Genomic DNA, 17923 nt, shown 5'->3' with positions numbered 1-17923 from the left:
ACACATAGGCAACATGATTTCAGCATTAGAAACTCTTAAAACATTGCCAAACATCATTTTATTAAAAGTAGATTTTTTTTTATTTTCTGAGTAAAATTTGTGAAAACGTTCATTATCATGATGCCAGTACCACGGTGTTTATTGTAGTTTGTGCTTTCTCTGCGTTGCCGCAAGGGGACGCTAATGCAGAAATTAGTGTAAATATAATTTTTACAGCAAATTTTCCTTTTTAGGTCAACTACTGTCAGTTTGAAGAGAATCTTCCAGATCATGTTATTTAAAGTCTAAATTTTAATAGCAACTTACCTGAATAATAAGCCATTTTCTTTCCATAAAGAAGTGCAAACACCATCCAGCAGCCAATTCTAAAGATTTCATTGGTTATTACAGAGTGCTAATTGCATACACAAAGCAGAAACAAATACTATCCCTGTGACCGTACCCTAAACCCAACCTTAACCTTGGAATGTGTTGGAAGCATATTCTGAAAGATAGCATTACTGTACTGTCTCCTGAAATAGTAGGTCATCCAGGTACTTTTCACCTACTGTTTAATGAGCACTGTGAATACGGACATACTTCTTTTGTGACATACTGTTTACCGCCTACTAAATAGTAGGGAATTATGCAATATCGGTTGCAGCCTATATTTGGAGATACTTTTTTTGCCGCACTGTTTTTCGCCAACTATATAGTAGGGAAGTATGCGATTTTGGATGCAGCCTTTATAGACCTTTTTTTTAACAGTTGCAAACTTCGTTCCTCATCAATTCTGGTACACTAGACAGTATGCGATTTCTGACGCAGTCATCCATTTAAATGCAAGAGGCATTTTAATGCAACTCTCTCGCCCCCTTGTGTTTTGGAGTTTGTTACCATGATTGCTGTGAGCAAATCAATAAACTAAGTTCAATTTTCAATGTTTGAAAGTTAAAAAGAGACACACTTTTCAGTATGGAAGAGTTTATTTTTTGGTAAATGACGACTAATTGTTGACCATAAGAAGACTGATATACGTGTGAATAATTTAAACTTCCGATCTTTTTCAGACCTCACTGCCCGAGTCGGAGTCACTGTAATCTGCAACCAGAGACTTTCCAGCACACGGGTCAATGGCGTTGTCCTCCTCTGATGTGGTTCCTTCACGAGTCTCTGTAGTGCAGCTGTGAGTGTTTGTGTTTTTGCTCACATTCGCATTATTTGTGAGAGGAGAAGATGAGTCCCTGGGGTTTATGTCCACAGCTGCTGGGTTAGTGTCGGGAGACGACGAGTTGGAGTTCATAATGTTAGCGCTTTCAGTCTTGCCATTTTCGGACTTCCTGCGTACCAGAATGTGTGGGCTGGGAATAGTCGAGCTGAGTGCTTTAGCCATGGCTGCTCCTCGACCCTGTTGGCCTAACTTTAGCAAGAGGCTCCCGGCAGCTCCCCCTGCCGCTGAAGACGAGGGACTGAACCAGGAACGAGTCGATATCTGTTTCCTTTTCGACTGCTGACCCTCATCATAAGCTGGAAGAGAAAAAGATTTATCCAGATCAATATATGTATAGATTTATCCATTATAAGCAATAAAAGATGAACAAAAAGAGTAACAAATAGTAAAATCAGTTGAAAGATTAATATATATACAAATAAAAAATCTAATTAAACAGATATAATACATAGATTTTTGACTTGAAAAAGAGAGCAGGTTCACTCACAGTCTGGAATCTGAAGGGTGAGTAGTGAGGCGAGCTTCTTATCTTCTTCTCTCTCGGGTAATAACGGGATGGACAGGCCAGTCCTCATTCGCACGGCGTTGTCTTTTTCCACCTCCTCGGCAATCACTTTCTTCTCAGACTGTATTTGCAAACCAGGAATAGGTTAACGTGGCAAATCTTTCATGGCAGATGCATATCTGATGCAGCGGGCAACGTGTAACCCACCCTGAACTTCCTGCGGAGGACGCTGTTCAGCTGAAAATCATCTTTCCAGCTGGACTGGTGATCTTGAAGCTCATTGAGAGACGGGATGGCAGCACGTAGCTTTTCCTTATCCTTTCCTCCGTGATCTAATTTATACATGGCATCTGTCTCCAGCTTCTCTTTCTCACTGTGCTCTATAAGGGAAAACAGCACACTGAGCCTAAATATCTTGATGACTGTCATACAAATAACTGTAATTGATTACTCAAATGCCTTTTTCAAATATTTGCAATAAATAATACTGAAAATATGGGTGGACTGACAGATAGACAGAAAGACAGACAAATAGATTAGCTCATAGACAGAGATGGATGGACAGACAGATCGAGACAGAAAGATGGATAGATTTACAGACAGATAGATAGATAGATAGATAGATAGATAGATAGATAGATAGATAGATAGATAGATAGATAGATAGATAGATAGAAAATCTGCACGATACATCAGTTAACGAAATATCACAAATGTACATAACGCGATTTGCATATCGCAATGGCTTACAATAACTGAATGACTTTAATCCTTCAAAAGAATATGAATGAGTTTTAGGTCGACGCAGACATTAGAGAATAGACTGGACACATGACTGTCACATACGTGTGACATGCTTAATCTTATTAGGAGAAATAAGAGAAGTGGGGCCTATTTACACACAGAAAACTGCGTCTCGGAGAGCACGTAATCCCGATTTCAGTTCTCTCTTCCGCAGCTTATATGGCCAGATACACAGAAAATGATAGGGGGAAAAAATGCCCGTCTTGGTGAGTTTTCACTTAAACAGTCAGTTTATCTTAATTGGGGCAAACAGTTGAGAAAAAAAGCACCCGTGTATTAATTTATTGGATCCGTGCAGCTCTTAAAGAGACAGCAGCCTAATAAACCTGCTTCCGTCTGTGTGTTTAATGTTAATCAAACAACAAAAGACAAAGAGAAAATCTCTCACTGCTCTTGATAGAATAACTTTTGTAGCTTTAATGGTATAATATAATTCATACAGTGAAGACTAAGCAGTGTTTTATTTTTACATTTAACTATTCAATTTCAGTTGTTAAATAAACCTAAGTTAGGTTAGTAACGTAGGCCTACCTGAAACCCTGAAGTTTACACTGACGTTAAAATGACACTTACTTTATACAGCTACAGTAAAACACTGCTGTTCAATTTCAGTTGTAGGGATGCTTTCTTCACTTAAAAAAATAGATTGTGAAACATGTATGTTGGTTATATCATTTTCAGTTTTTAAATATGTTTGAACATAATTACATTTATTTTACACACTTAAAGCATCATCGTCGTATCGCATTTTGAATATCGCACTATTTAACAAGTTATCGCAAAATATCGTACTTCTATATTGTGCAGCCCTGACAGACAGACAGACAGACGGAGAGATAGAGATAGATAGACAGACAGATAGACAGATAGACAGACATATAGATAGAGACAGACAGACAGACAGACAGACAGATAGATAGCTATATAGAGACAGACAGATAGATAGATAGATAGACAGACAGACATATAGATAGATAGAGACAGACAGACAGACAGATAGATAGACAGACAGACATATAGATAGACAGACAGCTATATAGAGACAGACAGATAGATAGACAGATAGACAGACATATATAGATAGAGACAGACAGACAGACAGACATATAGATAGACAGACAGATATATAGAGACAGACAGACAGACAGACAGATAGATAGAGATAGATAGATAGACAGACATATAGATAGACAGACAGATATAGAGACAGACAGACAGACAGATAGATAGACAGACATATAGATAGACAGACAGATATATAGAAACAGACAGATAGATAGATAGACAGACATATATATAGATAAATAGACATACAGACAGATAGATAGATAGATAGATAGATAGATAGATAGATAGATAGATAGATAGACAGATAGATAGATAGACATAGATAGATAGACATATAGATAGATAGATAGACAGACAGATTTATAGAGATAGACAGACAGATAGATAGATATAGAGACAGACAGATATATAGAGACAGACAGACAGATATATAGAGAGAGACAGACAGACATGTAAAGAGACAGACAGACAGACAGATGTATAGAGAGACAGACAATTATATAAAGACAGACAGACAGATATATAGAAAGAGACAGACAGATATATAGAGAGAGACAGACAAATATAGAGAGAGACAGACAGACAGAGAGATATGTATATAGAGACAGACAGACAGACAGACAGACAGGTATAGAGACAGACAGATATACAAAGAGAGACAGACAGACAAATATATAAAGACAGACAGACAGACAGATATATAGAAAGAGACAGACAGATATATAGAGACAGACAGACAGATATATAGAGACAGACAGACAGATATATACACAGACAGACAGATATATAGAGACAGACAGACAGATATATATAGAGACAGACAGATATATAGAGACAGACAGATATATAGAGACAGACAGACAGATATATATAGAGACAGACAGATATATAGAGACAGACAGACAAATATATAAAGACAGACAGACAGATATATAGAGAGAGACAGATATATAGAGACAGACAGATATATTGAGGCAGACAGATATATAGAGAGACAGACAGATATATTGAGACAGACAGACAGATATATAGAGAGAGACAGACAGATATATAGAGACAGACAGATATATAGAGAGACAGACAGACAAATATATAAAGACAGACAGACAGATATATAGAGAGAGACAGACAGATATATAGAGACAGACAGATATATAGAGAGACAGACAGACAGACAGATATATAGAGACAGACAGACCGATATATAGAGACAGACAGACAGATATATAGAGACAGACAGATATATAGAGACAGACAGACAGACAGATATATAGAGACAGACAGACAGATAGAGACAGACAGACAGATATATAGAGACAGACAGACAGATATATAGAGAGAGACAGACAGATATATAGAGACAGACAGATATATAGAGAGACAGACAGATATATAGAGACAGACAGATAGACAGATATATAGAGACAGACAGACAGATATATAGAGAGACAGACAGACAGATATATAGAGACAGACAGACAGATATATAGAGACAGACAGACAGATATATAGAGAGACAGACAGACAGATATATAGAGACAGACAGACAGACAGATATATAGAGAGACAGACAGACAGATATATAGAGACAGACAGACAGATATATATAGAGAGACAGACAGATATATAGAGACAGACAGATATATAGAGAGACAGACAGATATATAGAGACAGACAGATAGACAGATATATAGAGACAGACAGACAGATATATAGAGAGACAGACAGACAGATATATAGAGACAGACAGACAGACAGATATATAGAGACAGACAGACAGATATATAGAGACAGACAGACAGACAGACAGATATATAGAGACAGACAGACAGACAGATATATAGAGACAGACAGACAGATATATAGAGACAGACAGACAGATATAGAGAGACAGACAGACAGACAGACAGTTTCGCACCAGTAGTGAGTATCTGCTCATTCTCAGCCATGTCCCATCTTTCTTCCTTCCTTTGGGCTCCACTCACAATGACATAATCACAGGTGGCCGGGTCTGTCTGCATCTCTATGTAGTTCACACACAGATGGCACTTCATCTTGAACCTGTGGTACACACAAACCTACAGGTTAACACATGCTGCCTCGTGGCATACGAAACTGAACAGTAAGAGATCAGACGACATATCACCTGTATATCGGAGTTGTGTAGTAATTTCCCACTTTCGACTTCTCTGCATTGTATCGAACCCCTTTAAAGACAAAACGAATTAGACATCCTGTCAGACAAAATATCTATGTTCAGAATGGAATACTGAGTCAAGAAGAAATCCGGGTAATTCATCACACTAGAGAAATAGAAAATCAAGTTGGAGAGGATTGCATTGTGACAAACTATGTAAAATTTACATACTATATACTACAGAAATAGTACGAGTAGTACAGCTTTATGCACAACTTAAGAGTCGTACCCATGCCGATATGATTCTTACAGCCATCACACCAAATATTATAAGGCATCTCAAATCTGTAAACACAAAACAAACAATCATCACATGTGAATCAAAAAACAGTGACAGATACTGTTTAATGAAAATGTGTATTACCGGATGATGAGGATGCCCTGAGACAGTTTCCTGGCCCTCTCCCGCAGCGGGTGACTTTTCCTGTAGCCGTTGATGGAGCCATGCTGTTATGAGATACATATGTCAGGATATTTAATACACAAGCTGTCACACAGTCTTGAAAGACAGAACCCAGAAAAATTGTTGTTCTCACCTTGGCTGGATCGAAATCCGGAGGGTAGTACTTGTTCACTCCTTTACGTTCACCCTAAAACAGAGAACAAGCATTAAAATAATATTTTATTTTTTTAACAGAACCAGTGTGTTATTGTTAACTAAAACTATGAAAAATGGTTTTCAGTAGTTGAAATAAAGCTGAAATAAAATTAAATGAAAAACTTAGTTAAAAGTTTAAGTTGAAGTGCCAAAATGACAAAAAATAAACCTGAAATAAATATGAATTAAAGCTTATTCATATTTAAAATTAAAATTAAAATAAAACATAAAAATGACTAAAACTTTAACTAAAATTTAAAACAAATTATTAAAATAAAAGCAAATTAAAATTATTAATAGATAGTAATATATAAATAATACTTAAAAATATGGTCCATACCATTTTTTCTGGTTTAGATCAGCTCCAGATGATTTTAGTATCAATCAGAATACAACTGCAGAAAAGAACATGGTAGAGAAAAACATTATTATAAATCATAAATATGGTGTTTCAGACTCTTATAAGTTACATGTATCGCCTTAACGCTGACAAAAATAATACATTGTTTCATGGACATGACGCTGCGCTTATGTATATCAAAGTACCGTGGTAATACTGTCACTCCAGTACTTTTACAGGACTAATTAAATTGCCAGAGCAAAAATTAAAACGTGTTATAATTACAATAAAACGCAAATTGACTGTAGTTGTCAGCTGATACACGATATGTCTTAAAATAACCAAAAACCAGCCGACTAATATCAAACAACAACCACTGCGGAAACTTTATTCTATTTACACTACTAATACACGTAGAAACATATGAACATTATAAATTAGATGAAAATAATGCCCTGCGTTAAAATACTGACCAAACAACCGTCTGCGTAAACAGCGTCTGAGTTTCCTTGTCGTCGTCGCCTCGCGTCACTCTAGAGCTGAGAGTCCCGACAGCGCCACCTCTTGAGCGGAGGACGCGACGCGACGCGACGCGACGGACAGGTAACTCAAAATCTCAAAAAAGTTTATTTAAATTTATAAAATGTAAGGTTATCATATAAATAAAATATACTCGGACAACGGGGAACCCCTCTGAGATGGAAAAATCCGTTGTGAGTCAATCGTGAGGCGTAAATAGCATCCTGTCGTCTGTTGGCTCACATTCACTCGGAATAACCATGCCATGTTTGCCAGTTGGGATTTCGCTTCCAGGTGGGCATTTTCCCGCCAGTGAGTGGTAATGGAACATCTCTGGAGTTTATTTTTTGTGCATGTGTAGCCAGGTGGTCAGAAAAACTTGGACATGTGAGGGTTTTTCCAATCTTAGGCATGGAAACATACATGAGATGAGACAAATAGGATAAATACCATTTTGAAGAAAAAAAATAAAAATACCTTTGGAGTTCAATGTGCCCTGCTGGTCCAGTGTGATGGAGGGATGCTGAGAAAGGTGTGAGTGGATGAGAAGTGATGGAGGAGGCAGGAGCTTCTAGTGCGCTGGTCAGATTTACAGCACAAACAGCCCTTGTCTGGCGAGTTTGAGATTCCCCACTAATTCCCACAGAATACTTCCCAATACTGGAACGCTGCTCTTGCATTCCTGCCCGGAGCAGACGAGCCCTATATGGGCCGGCCGGGAGACCCGCCGGGGAAGGAATGCAACACAACTCTGGTATAAGGTCATCCATACCTTAAACACCCCTGAGAAATGCCCCTGATCTAACACACGATACACCTGAGCAGCATATAGACACATTTTATTCTCTTTATAGTCATTTAGCTTGCGCTCTTGGGAACCAGGTGTTTGCCAACAGGCGCATATAAGAAAAAAATTTCAAGTTGCATTATTCACTCATGCATGAACACAACGATATCATATACAGTAAGCTTCTAAAATATGTTACACAGTTTCACTGTAATAACATAAAATGAATTATTATTTAAAAGAATACTTTACAGACCACATTGGATCAAGTAGAGCTATTGTGATTCATTAATATTGTGTTGTTTTGCATCCATCTTCCCTAAGAATTATCTTATCAGAAAACAAAAGTATGAGGAATGCTGAGAGACTATGTACTTTTTTAAGACTAAATCCATGAGTGCATGCATAGGTGAGCTCTTGTGATTTGTACCAGACAGACAAAGCTCTTTTCCGTGGGTCCACACCTCCCTTCCATGTCACTGTGTGTTTTACAGTGTGCGAGTGAGACTGTTTTTCCACTCTGTGACTTTGATATTCATTCCTGCCTGACTCAGACTGCCTCGGATTCCTGAGAGGGTCTTTCAGGACATGCCAGAAGGGTTACCGTATCCCGACTGTACTTCCGTTAATAGGGTACGCTTTGGTGGACAAATCCCATGTGTTTTTTGTTTTTTTTGTTTTTTTGGGTGAGACCTATTTAATAGTTTGATAAACTATTATCTTATAGTCTCAGCCTCAGATGTCACACTCATGGACTGTTGGCTGAGGGTCTGATGCATAAAGGCACACAAAATTCTATGACTGGTTGAATTCTACAGAATTTCCAGGAGACGTGTGCGTCGTGTTTTTTAACGGTCCACCGAGAAACAAAGCCGTTGTGATGCCAAACCCCCTTATGGAAGAAGAAAGTCATCGTGTTTAGCGCTTATCTGGATCAACTAAACAATGGATTTTAACAAGTATAGTGAAGTTCACGGCATAGACTCTTTAAAAGAAGTATGAAAGCTTCACTTGAGGCACTTATAGTGAACGACCAGTCTGTTATTGTTGGAACATTAAATTCACATTTCCATGCCCCTAATCATGACGCTGAACAAACTTCTGCCATCAGTCTGAAGGTCTGGCTACGCAAGACTAATTATCGTACAGAAATTAGCATCGAAAGTAGCTACTAAGTATGAAAATTGGCTACTTTTAAACACATCAAATGCCTGCACACATTTGGCGATTTCGTATGAATTTATATGATGTGATTTGGACGGAAACGTATAATAAAAAAAACTTAAGCATGAAGGTCCACCCCGAAACCTAACCATTAGGCGTAAGCAAATTGTACGAATACATGCAAATGAGACTGTATGAATTCATATGAATTAGCCACAAATGTAAAACACTTGGCTGTCCAACAACTAAAATATGTCATAATTTTGATGTAATCTGTTAAATTATGCCACCTCGGATGTGCATTTTTTTCCCAAATAATTCAACGGCCCGTCATCAATTATTCCTTACTTAATTACTGAAAGCATAACATTTAACCTTTGCCTTTTGTATTCCATCCTGTAACTGCTGATTGATTATTTTATTCAATGATTTCCCCTAAATTGCCACAAACAAAACAAGTTGTGACATCTAAGCAGTGAAATCAATTAGACTCTAAAGCAGGATAAGAAAAATCCAATCCAAATTTAATACAAAATGTAGTGTTAACTGCATTCAAGTTCAGCCCTGTTTCATAGTTATTGTTAAAAAATGTTAAAATCTAATTCTTTTCTTAATTTATAGGACATGTAAATTGATCATAACTACAAAAGAACATTAAGTTGCAAACTAGCTATAGCCCCTACTGAGTGACAACGAAATTTAGGCTAAATTTGCAACCCTGTTACCTATTCTGGCATATACTGTATATGTTTATATATATACTTTTATTTGTATGTTTATTTATCATGTGCATACTAGAAAATAAAGTCCTCTTGGTGAAAAACGTGTTTGGATAACAGGGTTGGAAAAAAATGCAAACCCAATATATATTGAATAGAAATCTGCTTATTTTATATTTTGACCATATTTTTGAAAAGGAAAAAAAGATCTAATGTTTTTCAGGCTCAGATTTGTAGTGTAAAGTGCCATGCATATCCTCCTTACTTTCACTTCTTCATCATCTTCTTTATTTCGGCTTTATTCAAGGATGGAATCATACATAACTCTGGGAGGACAAACAGGAGTAAGGAAAGGATAATAAACCGAAGCAAAAAGGAATATATCATACTTTTGTTGTTTTGGCGAGACAAATAGCTAATATATTCCAAATCCATTCCCTCTTACTGATCTAATTCACTCTTTCTCCTTTGCGTGTCTGGGGACACAGCAGACCTGAACACTGCATGTTCACTCTGGTCTGGATGAAGACGTCCAGTTTTAACAAGGTTGTAAGGAGGTTTGAGTCAACAGCATGGCAGCAGCACCAGTGGAAACTGATCTCACTGTAATCTTCGTTATGATGGATGGGTTAAAAAGAGTTCTAAAAAGAAACAGACTAGCTGAGAAGAGATTTCTGTGGAAGTCTCCCTGTAAAGCAGATTGTTATATGGTCCTGTGTCAGATTTAAACTGCCCGACGATTGGCTGAAATCCTTTTCCATTGATCTAATTTTAATATTGATGGATGTCTGACTGGAAAACATTCCAAACTGCACACAATCCAAACTCTTAGGTATTTTTCTTAAATATAACTGCACTCAATAAGAATTGGCATTATCCTCAGACTAAAATTCAATTTATTTAAAGGATTTAGCTACATTTTATAAAACCACCATAGATATATATTTGCATTAAGTTATATCTGCAAAGCATGGCTATTTTTTTCTGTTTATACCTATGAAGTTTAAAGTTTAGGTAACATCCTCAGCCTTAGCGGTTTAAGCGATGGACAGCCACACAGAAAGATGGAATACAACATACCGTAATTACAATAAGGTAAGAAAATATACGAACAGTGGAGTTTAGTTTAAAAAGAAGTTAGAATAAAGACACTTAAAGTAACTTCAACCCTACATCTTAGCTCCTTTTATTACAAATATTCTGTCAAAATTACTACATCTGTGCACAGAACAGTAACATAATTATAATAAGGAAAGAAAATATATGAATAGTGGAATTAAGTTTGAAAACAGTCAACCCTGTTGCCTGTTACAATCATAACATTTTATTACAATAGTTCTGTCAAAATTACATCATCTTTTCAGGAAGTTCACTGCCAAAGTCACGAAAATGTCTGTTTTTAATAGGGCACAATCTTAGAATGTCAACCCTGTTACCATGCACGATTTTAAACAGTAAATGAGTGCAAAAATATATGATATTTGTATTATTCCAGTATTAAATTCTCTTTTTAACAAGATCCCTTGAGTATGGTGAGCACAAAGCAAGGAATGTTAAATCAAACTGTAAAACTGTCAACCCTGTTACCATCATAAAGCCCTTTTATTACAATAATCCTGTAAAAATTACATCTTTAAAATAAGTGAACATTCAAAGCCACGTTAATGTCTCCTGTTTTTAATAGGGCACACTCTTAGAATGTCAACCCTGTTACCATGCACGATTTTAAACAGTAAATGATTGCTAAAAAATAGATATTTGTATAATCCCAGCATTAAATTATCTTTTTAACAAGATCCCTTGAGTATCATAATGGTGAGCACAATTTAGCAAGGAATGTTAAATCAAACTGTAAAACTGTCAACCCCGTTACCATTATAACTCCCTTTTATTACAATAATTCTGTCAAAATTACATCTGCCTTTCAGAAAATGAACTCTTCAAAGGCATGTAAATATCTTCTGTTTTGTCAGTAGAGGATGACGCTTAGAATATCAACCCTGTTACAATCATTTTAAATAGTAAATGATTACTAAAAATTTGATTTCAGATTTCTATTTATCAGTATTAAAATCTCTTTTTGACAAAGAGCCCCGTAGTATCGTCATGGTGAGGTCAGCAAGTCTTACTGAACTGTAAAACAATCAACCCTGTTATCTTTTTAAAGTGCTGTATTTATTTATCCTTAGATTCATAATGGAATGTATCAACACTGAAAGATGTTCTTTGTCTGGTAGAAGATTTAACAAAAAATTTGTTTTTATAGCTAAAGGTTAAGGTTGTCGGTTTAAGATCCACTTGCATACAGTGGCCTAAAAAAGTATGTGGATGCTTGAAACACACTTAATAAATGTGTCTGAAATGTATGAATTAATGTATTAAAAAGATTTTAAGCAATATATTTCACAAAAATAATGTTTGCAAATGCAGCTTGGTTTAAAATTCGTTACCTAATGCTATTAAGTGTGACTTAAGTGTCCAAATATATTATGGTGCCGCTTTACTCATATAACACAAGATATCACTGCAAGTCATGCGCATTCACTTCTCCAGCACTGCAGGACTTCATGCCTTCATAGTTAAATAAGGAATGTAGATAGCGAGAGAAAAAAATCATATTTTAATAAATCCCCAAATTTATGTATCTGAAGACAGCCATTATTCTTGGAATTTCCATTCAAATAACTTCTGTCATCTATTTAGTTTTTTTTTAATTATGGGCCTTTCTTCCATCCTTCATACAGTTAACCCTTTATTTTCCTTGTTCATCATATTGTATCAAATGTGTGTAAAAAAAAAACCCTATTCCATGTGTTTCATCGGCTCAACCTCCATGATGACTACGCCAGTCAGACGTCCAACAGCTTTAAACAATTTACCCCCATTTTCCATACTCTCAGCCGCTCAGACTTAAAGAAATACCAGTGGCTTTCCAAACATTACATCTAGTTGCCTCTAATCATAGCCACGAGTCCAGGTGAGAGAGTGAAGGGTTATTCCACCTCCCTCCCCTCCAGGCCGCACCCCATCATCCCCTCCGCCCCGCTTAGATGCCTATAAAAGAGACGGTGACTCTGGCGCATCTCAGCATCACCTGCGCTCTCATCCTGAAGAAGGAAAACCAGGCGAATAGACAAGAAGAACGATGCGTTCACTACTGAAGATCACCGTTCTGCTGTTTTGCGTTCAAGCGGGAGAAGGACACTGGCTTAGAACACTACTGGGTAAGCCTGGAGGTCATGACTTTTGAGGAGAGGGCAACTCAATTTCTGTAGATTTATTATAGGCTCACAATTGCCGTTCCAAACCTGTATGACTTTTTTTCTTCTGTGGAACACATAGAAGTTATTTTGAAAAAAAAAAATGTTTTGTCTATACAGTGGAAGTCAATGGGGTCCAGTACTATTGTTTGGACCCCATTGACTTTTAATGTAGACAAAAAGGCATTTTCAGAAAAACTTTGAGTGCTACCATCATACATTTGACCTTGAATCAAGCATTTTTACTGAATAGAGATGTGCTGCTACTTTTCTAAGTTCTGGCAACCACGAGTATTTATGTTTCGCACTTTCTTTTTCAGACACAGACCTCCGTGACGAAGAGAGAAGAGGAGGTGATGGTGAGGAAAAGGAGGGTTCGGGGAGGGCGATTCGGTCGCCCCGCAGCGCTGAGTCCCCGTGTGCTCTGCACTCCATCCTGCTGCAGGTGCGGGACCTCGGGCTGGGATACGACTCGGATGAGACGGTGCTGTTTAAATACTGCAGCGGGACCTGCCCTCGCCTCGCCTCCAACCACGACCTCACGCTCACCAACCTCCTGCAGAGCGGCACCCTTCAATACACCGGCCACTGGCACCATCAGCCCTGCTGTCGCCCCACACACCACGAGGACATAGCCTTCCTCGACAACCTCCATCGCTGGCACAAAGTGGAGAAACTCTCCGCCGCTGCATGTGTGTGTATGGGGTAGAGACAGCCCAAATCCAGCTACTGTCTGCTTATCCTATTGGTTTAGAGACTGTACGAATAGTGCCTTGAATTTAAATAAAAGGCTGTTTAAGGTACTTTATTCAGGAAGAAATAATATGTATGTACTGAAATGTATTAAGATGTATATGTTGCTTTCTCTGATGACATGGCTTATTCAGCTATAATTGCGTCTAAAAGTTTAGTTTTGGTTAATGGCAACACAATACTGTGTTTGAATGGCCAATTCTGAGTCAAGACTGATTCCATCCAAACCAAAAATGTAAGATATTTATGTGCTTATAAATTATTTATTTATTTGAAACCCATTTTTACTGCCAAATAAATTATTGTTCATCTTTATTTTATTTTGCTGCTTGTAAATATGTACAGTTCTGATTAAATATACAAACAAAAGTTGTTGTGCTCGTTTTGTTGTAACTACACTTTGTTTACAATGATGAACTAACGACACAAAAGTATGATCACATAAAAACATCCTAAAATTATATAAAAAATACATTATAAAAACTTTAATTTTTTACTTTTTTTAATTGCTTTTTATATTAACATACAAAAATATGTATGACACAATCAAAATGATACAAAATAATGATTTGAATGAGTCCTGCTCATGTGTTTGGTGTTCAACACACACTACTCAGCTTTGACGCCATCCACAGCTGCATCCTCTGGCTCCGCCCCCCATACCTGAACACACCCCTCCATTGAAGTCAAAAGGCGGGGCTCCGTTGGGTGGAAGGACAGCGATTGGACGACAGCTTTCCCAACAGGCAGCTTTAAAGTCAGGGAGCCCTACAAGGATAGATTTACAGCTTCACATATTCAACTTGACATTATGTCATAGCATTGGCTCTGTGGGTCATGTGACATTCTGCTCACCTCCACCAGATCCCAGAAGTAAACATGGCCATCTTCTGAACAGCTCAGAACATGTGTGTCTTTATCAGACAGACAGCAGTCAAGCTTATAGCCTTTATTGACATGACCGGAGTACCTGTGAAGAGACACCACAGAAACACGTTATATTGAAGTGATAATAGTACAGATGTATAGAAATAATACATTAATGTAGTGTAGTATTTACTGTTCCATTTAACTAACATTTTAACATGAATTAAATTAACTGTTTTAGAAAATTAACTGACAGTTTGAAATGTGAATTACTTTATTTCACTGCCATGTTTAATTATGCTTTTAAACATAACTTTAATTAAACTGTTTTCAATAATGCACATTTATTTGTTAATGTGATGAGTGATTTATTTATTAATATTACCATGTTTAACTAAGCTTTTAAACAAAATATGCAAATTTATTCTTTTGAAAAGTGAATTTTTTGGGGGGTTGTCAAATTTAATTTATTAATTTAAAGTCCACTTTTAGACATTGTAAGTGTGCAATTATTATTATTTTTTTGTCAATTTGAAAAGTTAGGTTTAATGTCCATTTTTATTTTTGAATTAACACATTGAAAATAAAGTTCTCCATATACTTTATTCATAAAAGCTGAAAGAATCGTGGCAACTAGCGTTGTTTTTTAAAAAAAAATCTAGTTTTATTGTACGTGTGTAGTAGTTTGATCTGAGTTGTACATACTCTCCCAGCATCTCCCCTGAGCTTTTGTCCAACAGGCGCACCGTAGAGTCCAAACTGGAGCTAAGTGTGCACTGACCGTCCCGACTGAAACACACACAAGTGATGGGACCTGTGGAGCACAAATACACACAACAAAAGCATGTTAGACATCACACAGTACAAGACATGTATTTTTATTCCCTCATGTGTGATATAACTCACTTCCAATGAAATCGACATGAAGCTGCCCCATTCTTAGGTCATAACGCCTCACTCTTCCATCCACAGACCTGATAAACAACAAACTTCAGGTCCACACTCTTATTCTCACATCATATCCTACAATAAGATGAGTTTAGTTTGGTTCTGACCCCGTCAAAAGCTCATGCTCTGACACTTTTAGGCTGCTGATGCCATCACGAGCCTCGTCCAGGATCTGGATCGGCTCCATCCGTCTGGATCTAGTGTCCCAGCATCGTACTGTCCCATCAATGGAGCCTGAAGCATTAAGAAGTAACTTAGTCACAGTGAGATTGAGATTGGACTGCGGTTATTCCCATAATCAATTATGTTTAAATCAAATTCATAAAGCCTAACCCACCTGACAGCATCACAGTAGCCTCCTCATTAAACTGCACACAGTTCACTTTCTAGGGAACGAGCATAACATTGAAAACAAAAGACATTTTAGTGAACAAATCATCTATACCTAGTGAGTTTTATTTATTTACAATTATATACTGCAATTATCTTAGCAAACACAAATAATAAAGGCAGTATAATATCGTGGTGGGGAATGCGGTATTACCCCTGCGTGCCCGCGAAGTTTGCGCGTCACCTGTCCAGACCCCACATCCCACAGAATGACGGTTTTATCCGAGCTGCAGGAGCACAGCTGACTGTTGTCATAAGAACTGCAAAAAGAAAGTGAAATTAACACAAACCTAACACAGTAGTGATGATATTTTAATGTGATGTATGTAAGATATAAAAATACCAGTCCACGTCCAGCACTTCATATCCGTGACCGGTGTAAGTCTTCAGCAGAGTCCCTCGACTCACACTCCAAAGCTTCAGAGATTTATCACCTCCACAGGTCAGCAGATAATTCCCATCAGCTGGAAGAGCATATAATAAATGACAGGTGGTTACAGGTCTGAGATTAGCTCTGTTTTCACTGGTGTTCCCCAGGGCTCAGTCTTGGGCCCTTTACTCTTTCATATTTATCTGTCACCACTTGGTCCTTTGTTGTGATCGCTTGGCCTTCATCACTTTCATGCTGATGATACGCAGATTTATTATATACAGTACACTCAAAATCTGGTGAATACCCTGATGCTGGTCTTCTCTTAGGCCGTATTCCTGAGATAAAAACGTGGATGAGTAATAATTTCTTGTGTCTGAATAGTGGTAAAACTGAAGTTATACTCATTGGTTCCCGTCATCAAATTTCCAAAGCTGGTTCACTGTTTTTGACTACTGATGGCTCTGTCTTGGAGACTCAAAATAAAGCGAGGAACCTTGGAGTTATTTTTATTGCTAGTCTTTCACTTGATTCTTTAGTTCAGAGTACTGTTAAAACATACTTTTTTCACCTCAGAAATATAGCAAGATTGCATCCAATTCTCTGTAGCTTAAAAGCGAATAAAGAATGAAAAAGAAGCTGATAAAGATGAATGTTGGTAATCAAACCGTGACGGCACCAGTTGACTTTCATATTAGGAAAAAGTCATATGGAAGTCAATGGGGCCGTCAACTGTCTGGTCAACAACATTCTTCTTCTGTGTGCAACAGAAGAAAGAAAGTGATACAGGTTTAGAACAATTTGACGGTGAGTAGGCTAAGCAATGACGAAAAAAAAAAAATCATTTGGGTGACACCCCTTTAAGCATATGTGAAACAACAGCGTCACGCAGTACCTGTTACTTTTCTCAACGCTAATCTGGAATGGCCAATCAGAATCGCTAGTACTAGAGGTAAGACTGTGAGGTACAAATCTTTAAAAATTAACATATTTAAAAGACTATACTTAGTGTATAGCAGGTCTCCAACAAAGCGATAAAATGAAATTGAAATATGCGACCCGTCCTGTACCTTCTTGAGATAGACAGCTGTTTGTTTTAAGGTTAAAAAAGAAGATAGTTCGCTCAACAGTCCGGGCTCTTACCGTTGAAGCGCACGGCTCTCACGGCGCCCTGCTGACAGTCGACAGTCCGCAGGAGAAGCTGCGGCAGCTGAGGAGCTTGAGGACGGGGCTGGGGGAAAGCCATGACTCTAGCTGAAGATATTTACTAAAAAATACATATTGAAGCGGTAACACCACGATAAACCCAGGACTACTCCACAAACTGCATAAAAACACCGTTTTCTTCAGCGGAATGTATGTTGATAAACGGTGCTCATTATCGCCATCTGATGTGTCGGAAGATGCACGTTCTTGAAAATACT

At 37.5% G+C, this 17923-nt stretch overlaps 3 protein-coding genes across 7 annotated transcripts; 1 reads left to right on the top strand and 2 right to left on the bottom strand.

Annotated features, from left to right (window-relative positions):
• Positions 1 to 86: 86 nt before the first annotated feature.
• On the bottom strand, positions 87 to 7275 carry yju2b (YJU2 splicing factor homolog B). Of its 3 annotated transcripts, none has more exons than XM_079891225.1 (10): positions 7196 to 7275; positions 6723 to 6777; positions 6321 to 6374; positions 6149 to 6231; positions 6014 to 6069; positions 5734 to 5794; positions 5506 to 5648; positions 1923 to 2095; positions 1698 to 1836; positions 87 to 1506 (listed from the first exon to the last, which is right to left on the bottom strand). In XM_079891225.1, exons 2-10 carry the CDS (start codon positions 6723 to 6725, stop codon positions 1046 to 1048), a joined length of 1173 nt encoding a protein of 390 aa, XP_079747351.1. In that variant the 5' UTR covers positions 6726 to 6777; positions 7196 to 7275; the 3' UTR covers positions 87 to 1045. The 3 variants fall into 3 exon arrangements, with proteins under 3 accessions (XP_079747351.1, XP_079747352.1, XP_079747353.1); XM_079891226.1 differs by having other exon boundaries at positions 93 to 1506; positions 7192 to 7252; XM_079891227.1 differs by lacking the exon at positions 7196 to 7275 and adding an exon at positions 6929 to 7007 and having other exon boundaries at positions 93 to 1506.
• Positions 7276 to 7418: 143 nt separating this feature from the next.
• LOC307170180 (persephin) lies at positions 7419 to 14169 on the top strand. Of its 3 annotated transcripts, none has more exons than XM_079891224.1 (3): positions 7419 to 7535; positions 12929 to 13135; positions 13492 to 14169. In XM_079891224.1, exons 2-3 carry the CDS (start codon positions 13057 to 13059, stop codon positions 13878 to 13880), a joined length of 468 nt encoding a protein of 155 aa, XP_079747350.1. In that variant the 5' UTR covers positions 7419 to 7535; positions 12929 to 13056; the 3' UTR covers positions 13881 to 14169. The 3 variants fall into 3 exon arrangements, with proteins under 3 accessions (XP_079747350.1, XP_079747348.1, XP_079747349.1); XM_079891222.1 differs by lacking the exon at positions 7419 to 7535 and adding an exon at positions 8586 to 8661; XM_079891223.1 differs by lacking the exon at positions 7419 to 7535 and having other exon boundaries at positions 12677 to 13135.
• An 8-nt stretch (positions 14170 to 14177) lies between these two features.
• wdr83 (WD repeat domain containing 83) lies at positions 14178 to 17863 on the bottom strand. Its single transcript, XM_079891221.1, has 9 exons — positions 17643 to 17863; positions 16473 to 16593; positions 16284 to 16389; positions 16077 to 16125; positions 15847 to 15973; positions 15698 to 15765; positions 15497 to 15605; positions 14780 to 14894; positions 14178 to 14692 (listed from the first exon to the last, which is right to left on the bottom strand). Exons 1-9 carry the CDS (start codon positions 17743 to 17745, stop codon positions 14534 to 14536), a joined length of 957 nt encoding a protein of 318 aa, XP_079747347.1. The 5' UTR covers positions 17746 to 17863; the 3' UTR covers positions 14178 to 14533.
• Between the last annotated feature and the right edge of the window lie 60 nt (positions 17864 to 17923).

This window comes from Squalius cephalus (assembly GCF_949319135.1).
Source record: "Squalius cephalus genome assembly, chromosome: 13".
Taxonomy (NCBI): domain Eukaryota; kingdom Metazoa; phylum Chordata; class Actinopteri; order Cypriniformes; family Leuciscidae; genus Squalius; species Squalius cephalus.
This window is presented reverse-complemented; position numbering and strand designations above follow the sequence as displayed.

Excerpts from the sequence above, each read along its gene's own strand:
- LOC307170180 (XM_079891224.1), top strand. The coding sequence starts at position 13,057 with ATGCGTTCACTACTGAAGATCACCGTTCTGCTGTTTTGCGTTCAAGCG. Across the intron at positions 13,136-13,491 it reads CTGGCTTAGAACACTACTGG|ACACAGACCTCCGTGACGAA; the intron begins GTAAGCCTGGAG and ends TTTCTTTTTCAG.
- yju2b (XM_079891225.1), bottom strand. Across the intron at positions 6,070-6,148 it reads CAGGGCATCCTCATCATCCG|ATTTGAGATGCCTTATAATA; the intron begins GTAATACACATT and ends TTGTGTTTACAG. Across the intron at positions 5,795-6,013 it reads TAAGAATCATATCGGCATGG|GGGTTCGATACAATGCAGAG; the intron begins GTACGACTCTTA and ends TTGTCTTTAAAG.
- wdr83 (XM_079891221.1), bottom strand. The coding sequence starts at position 17,745 with ATGGCTTTCCCCCAGCCCCGTCCTCAAGCTCCTCAGCTGCCGCAGCTT. Across the intron at positions 16,594-17,642 it reads GAGAGCCGTGCGCTTCAACG|CTGATGGGAATTATCTGCTG; the intron begins GTAAGAGCCCGG and ends ATGCTCTTCCAG. Across the intron at positions 15,766-15,846 it reads GAGCATGAGCTTTTGACGGG|GTCTGTGGATGGAAGAGTGA; the intron begins GTCAGAACCAAA and ends GTTGTTTATCAG.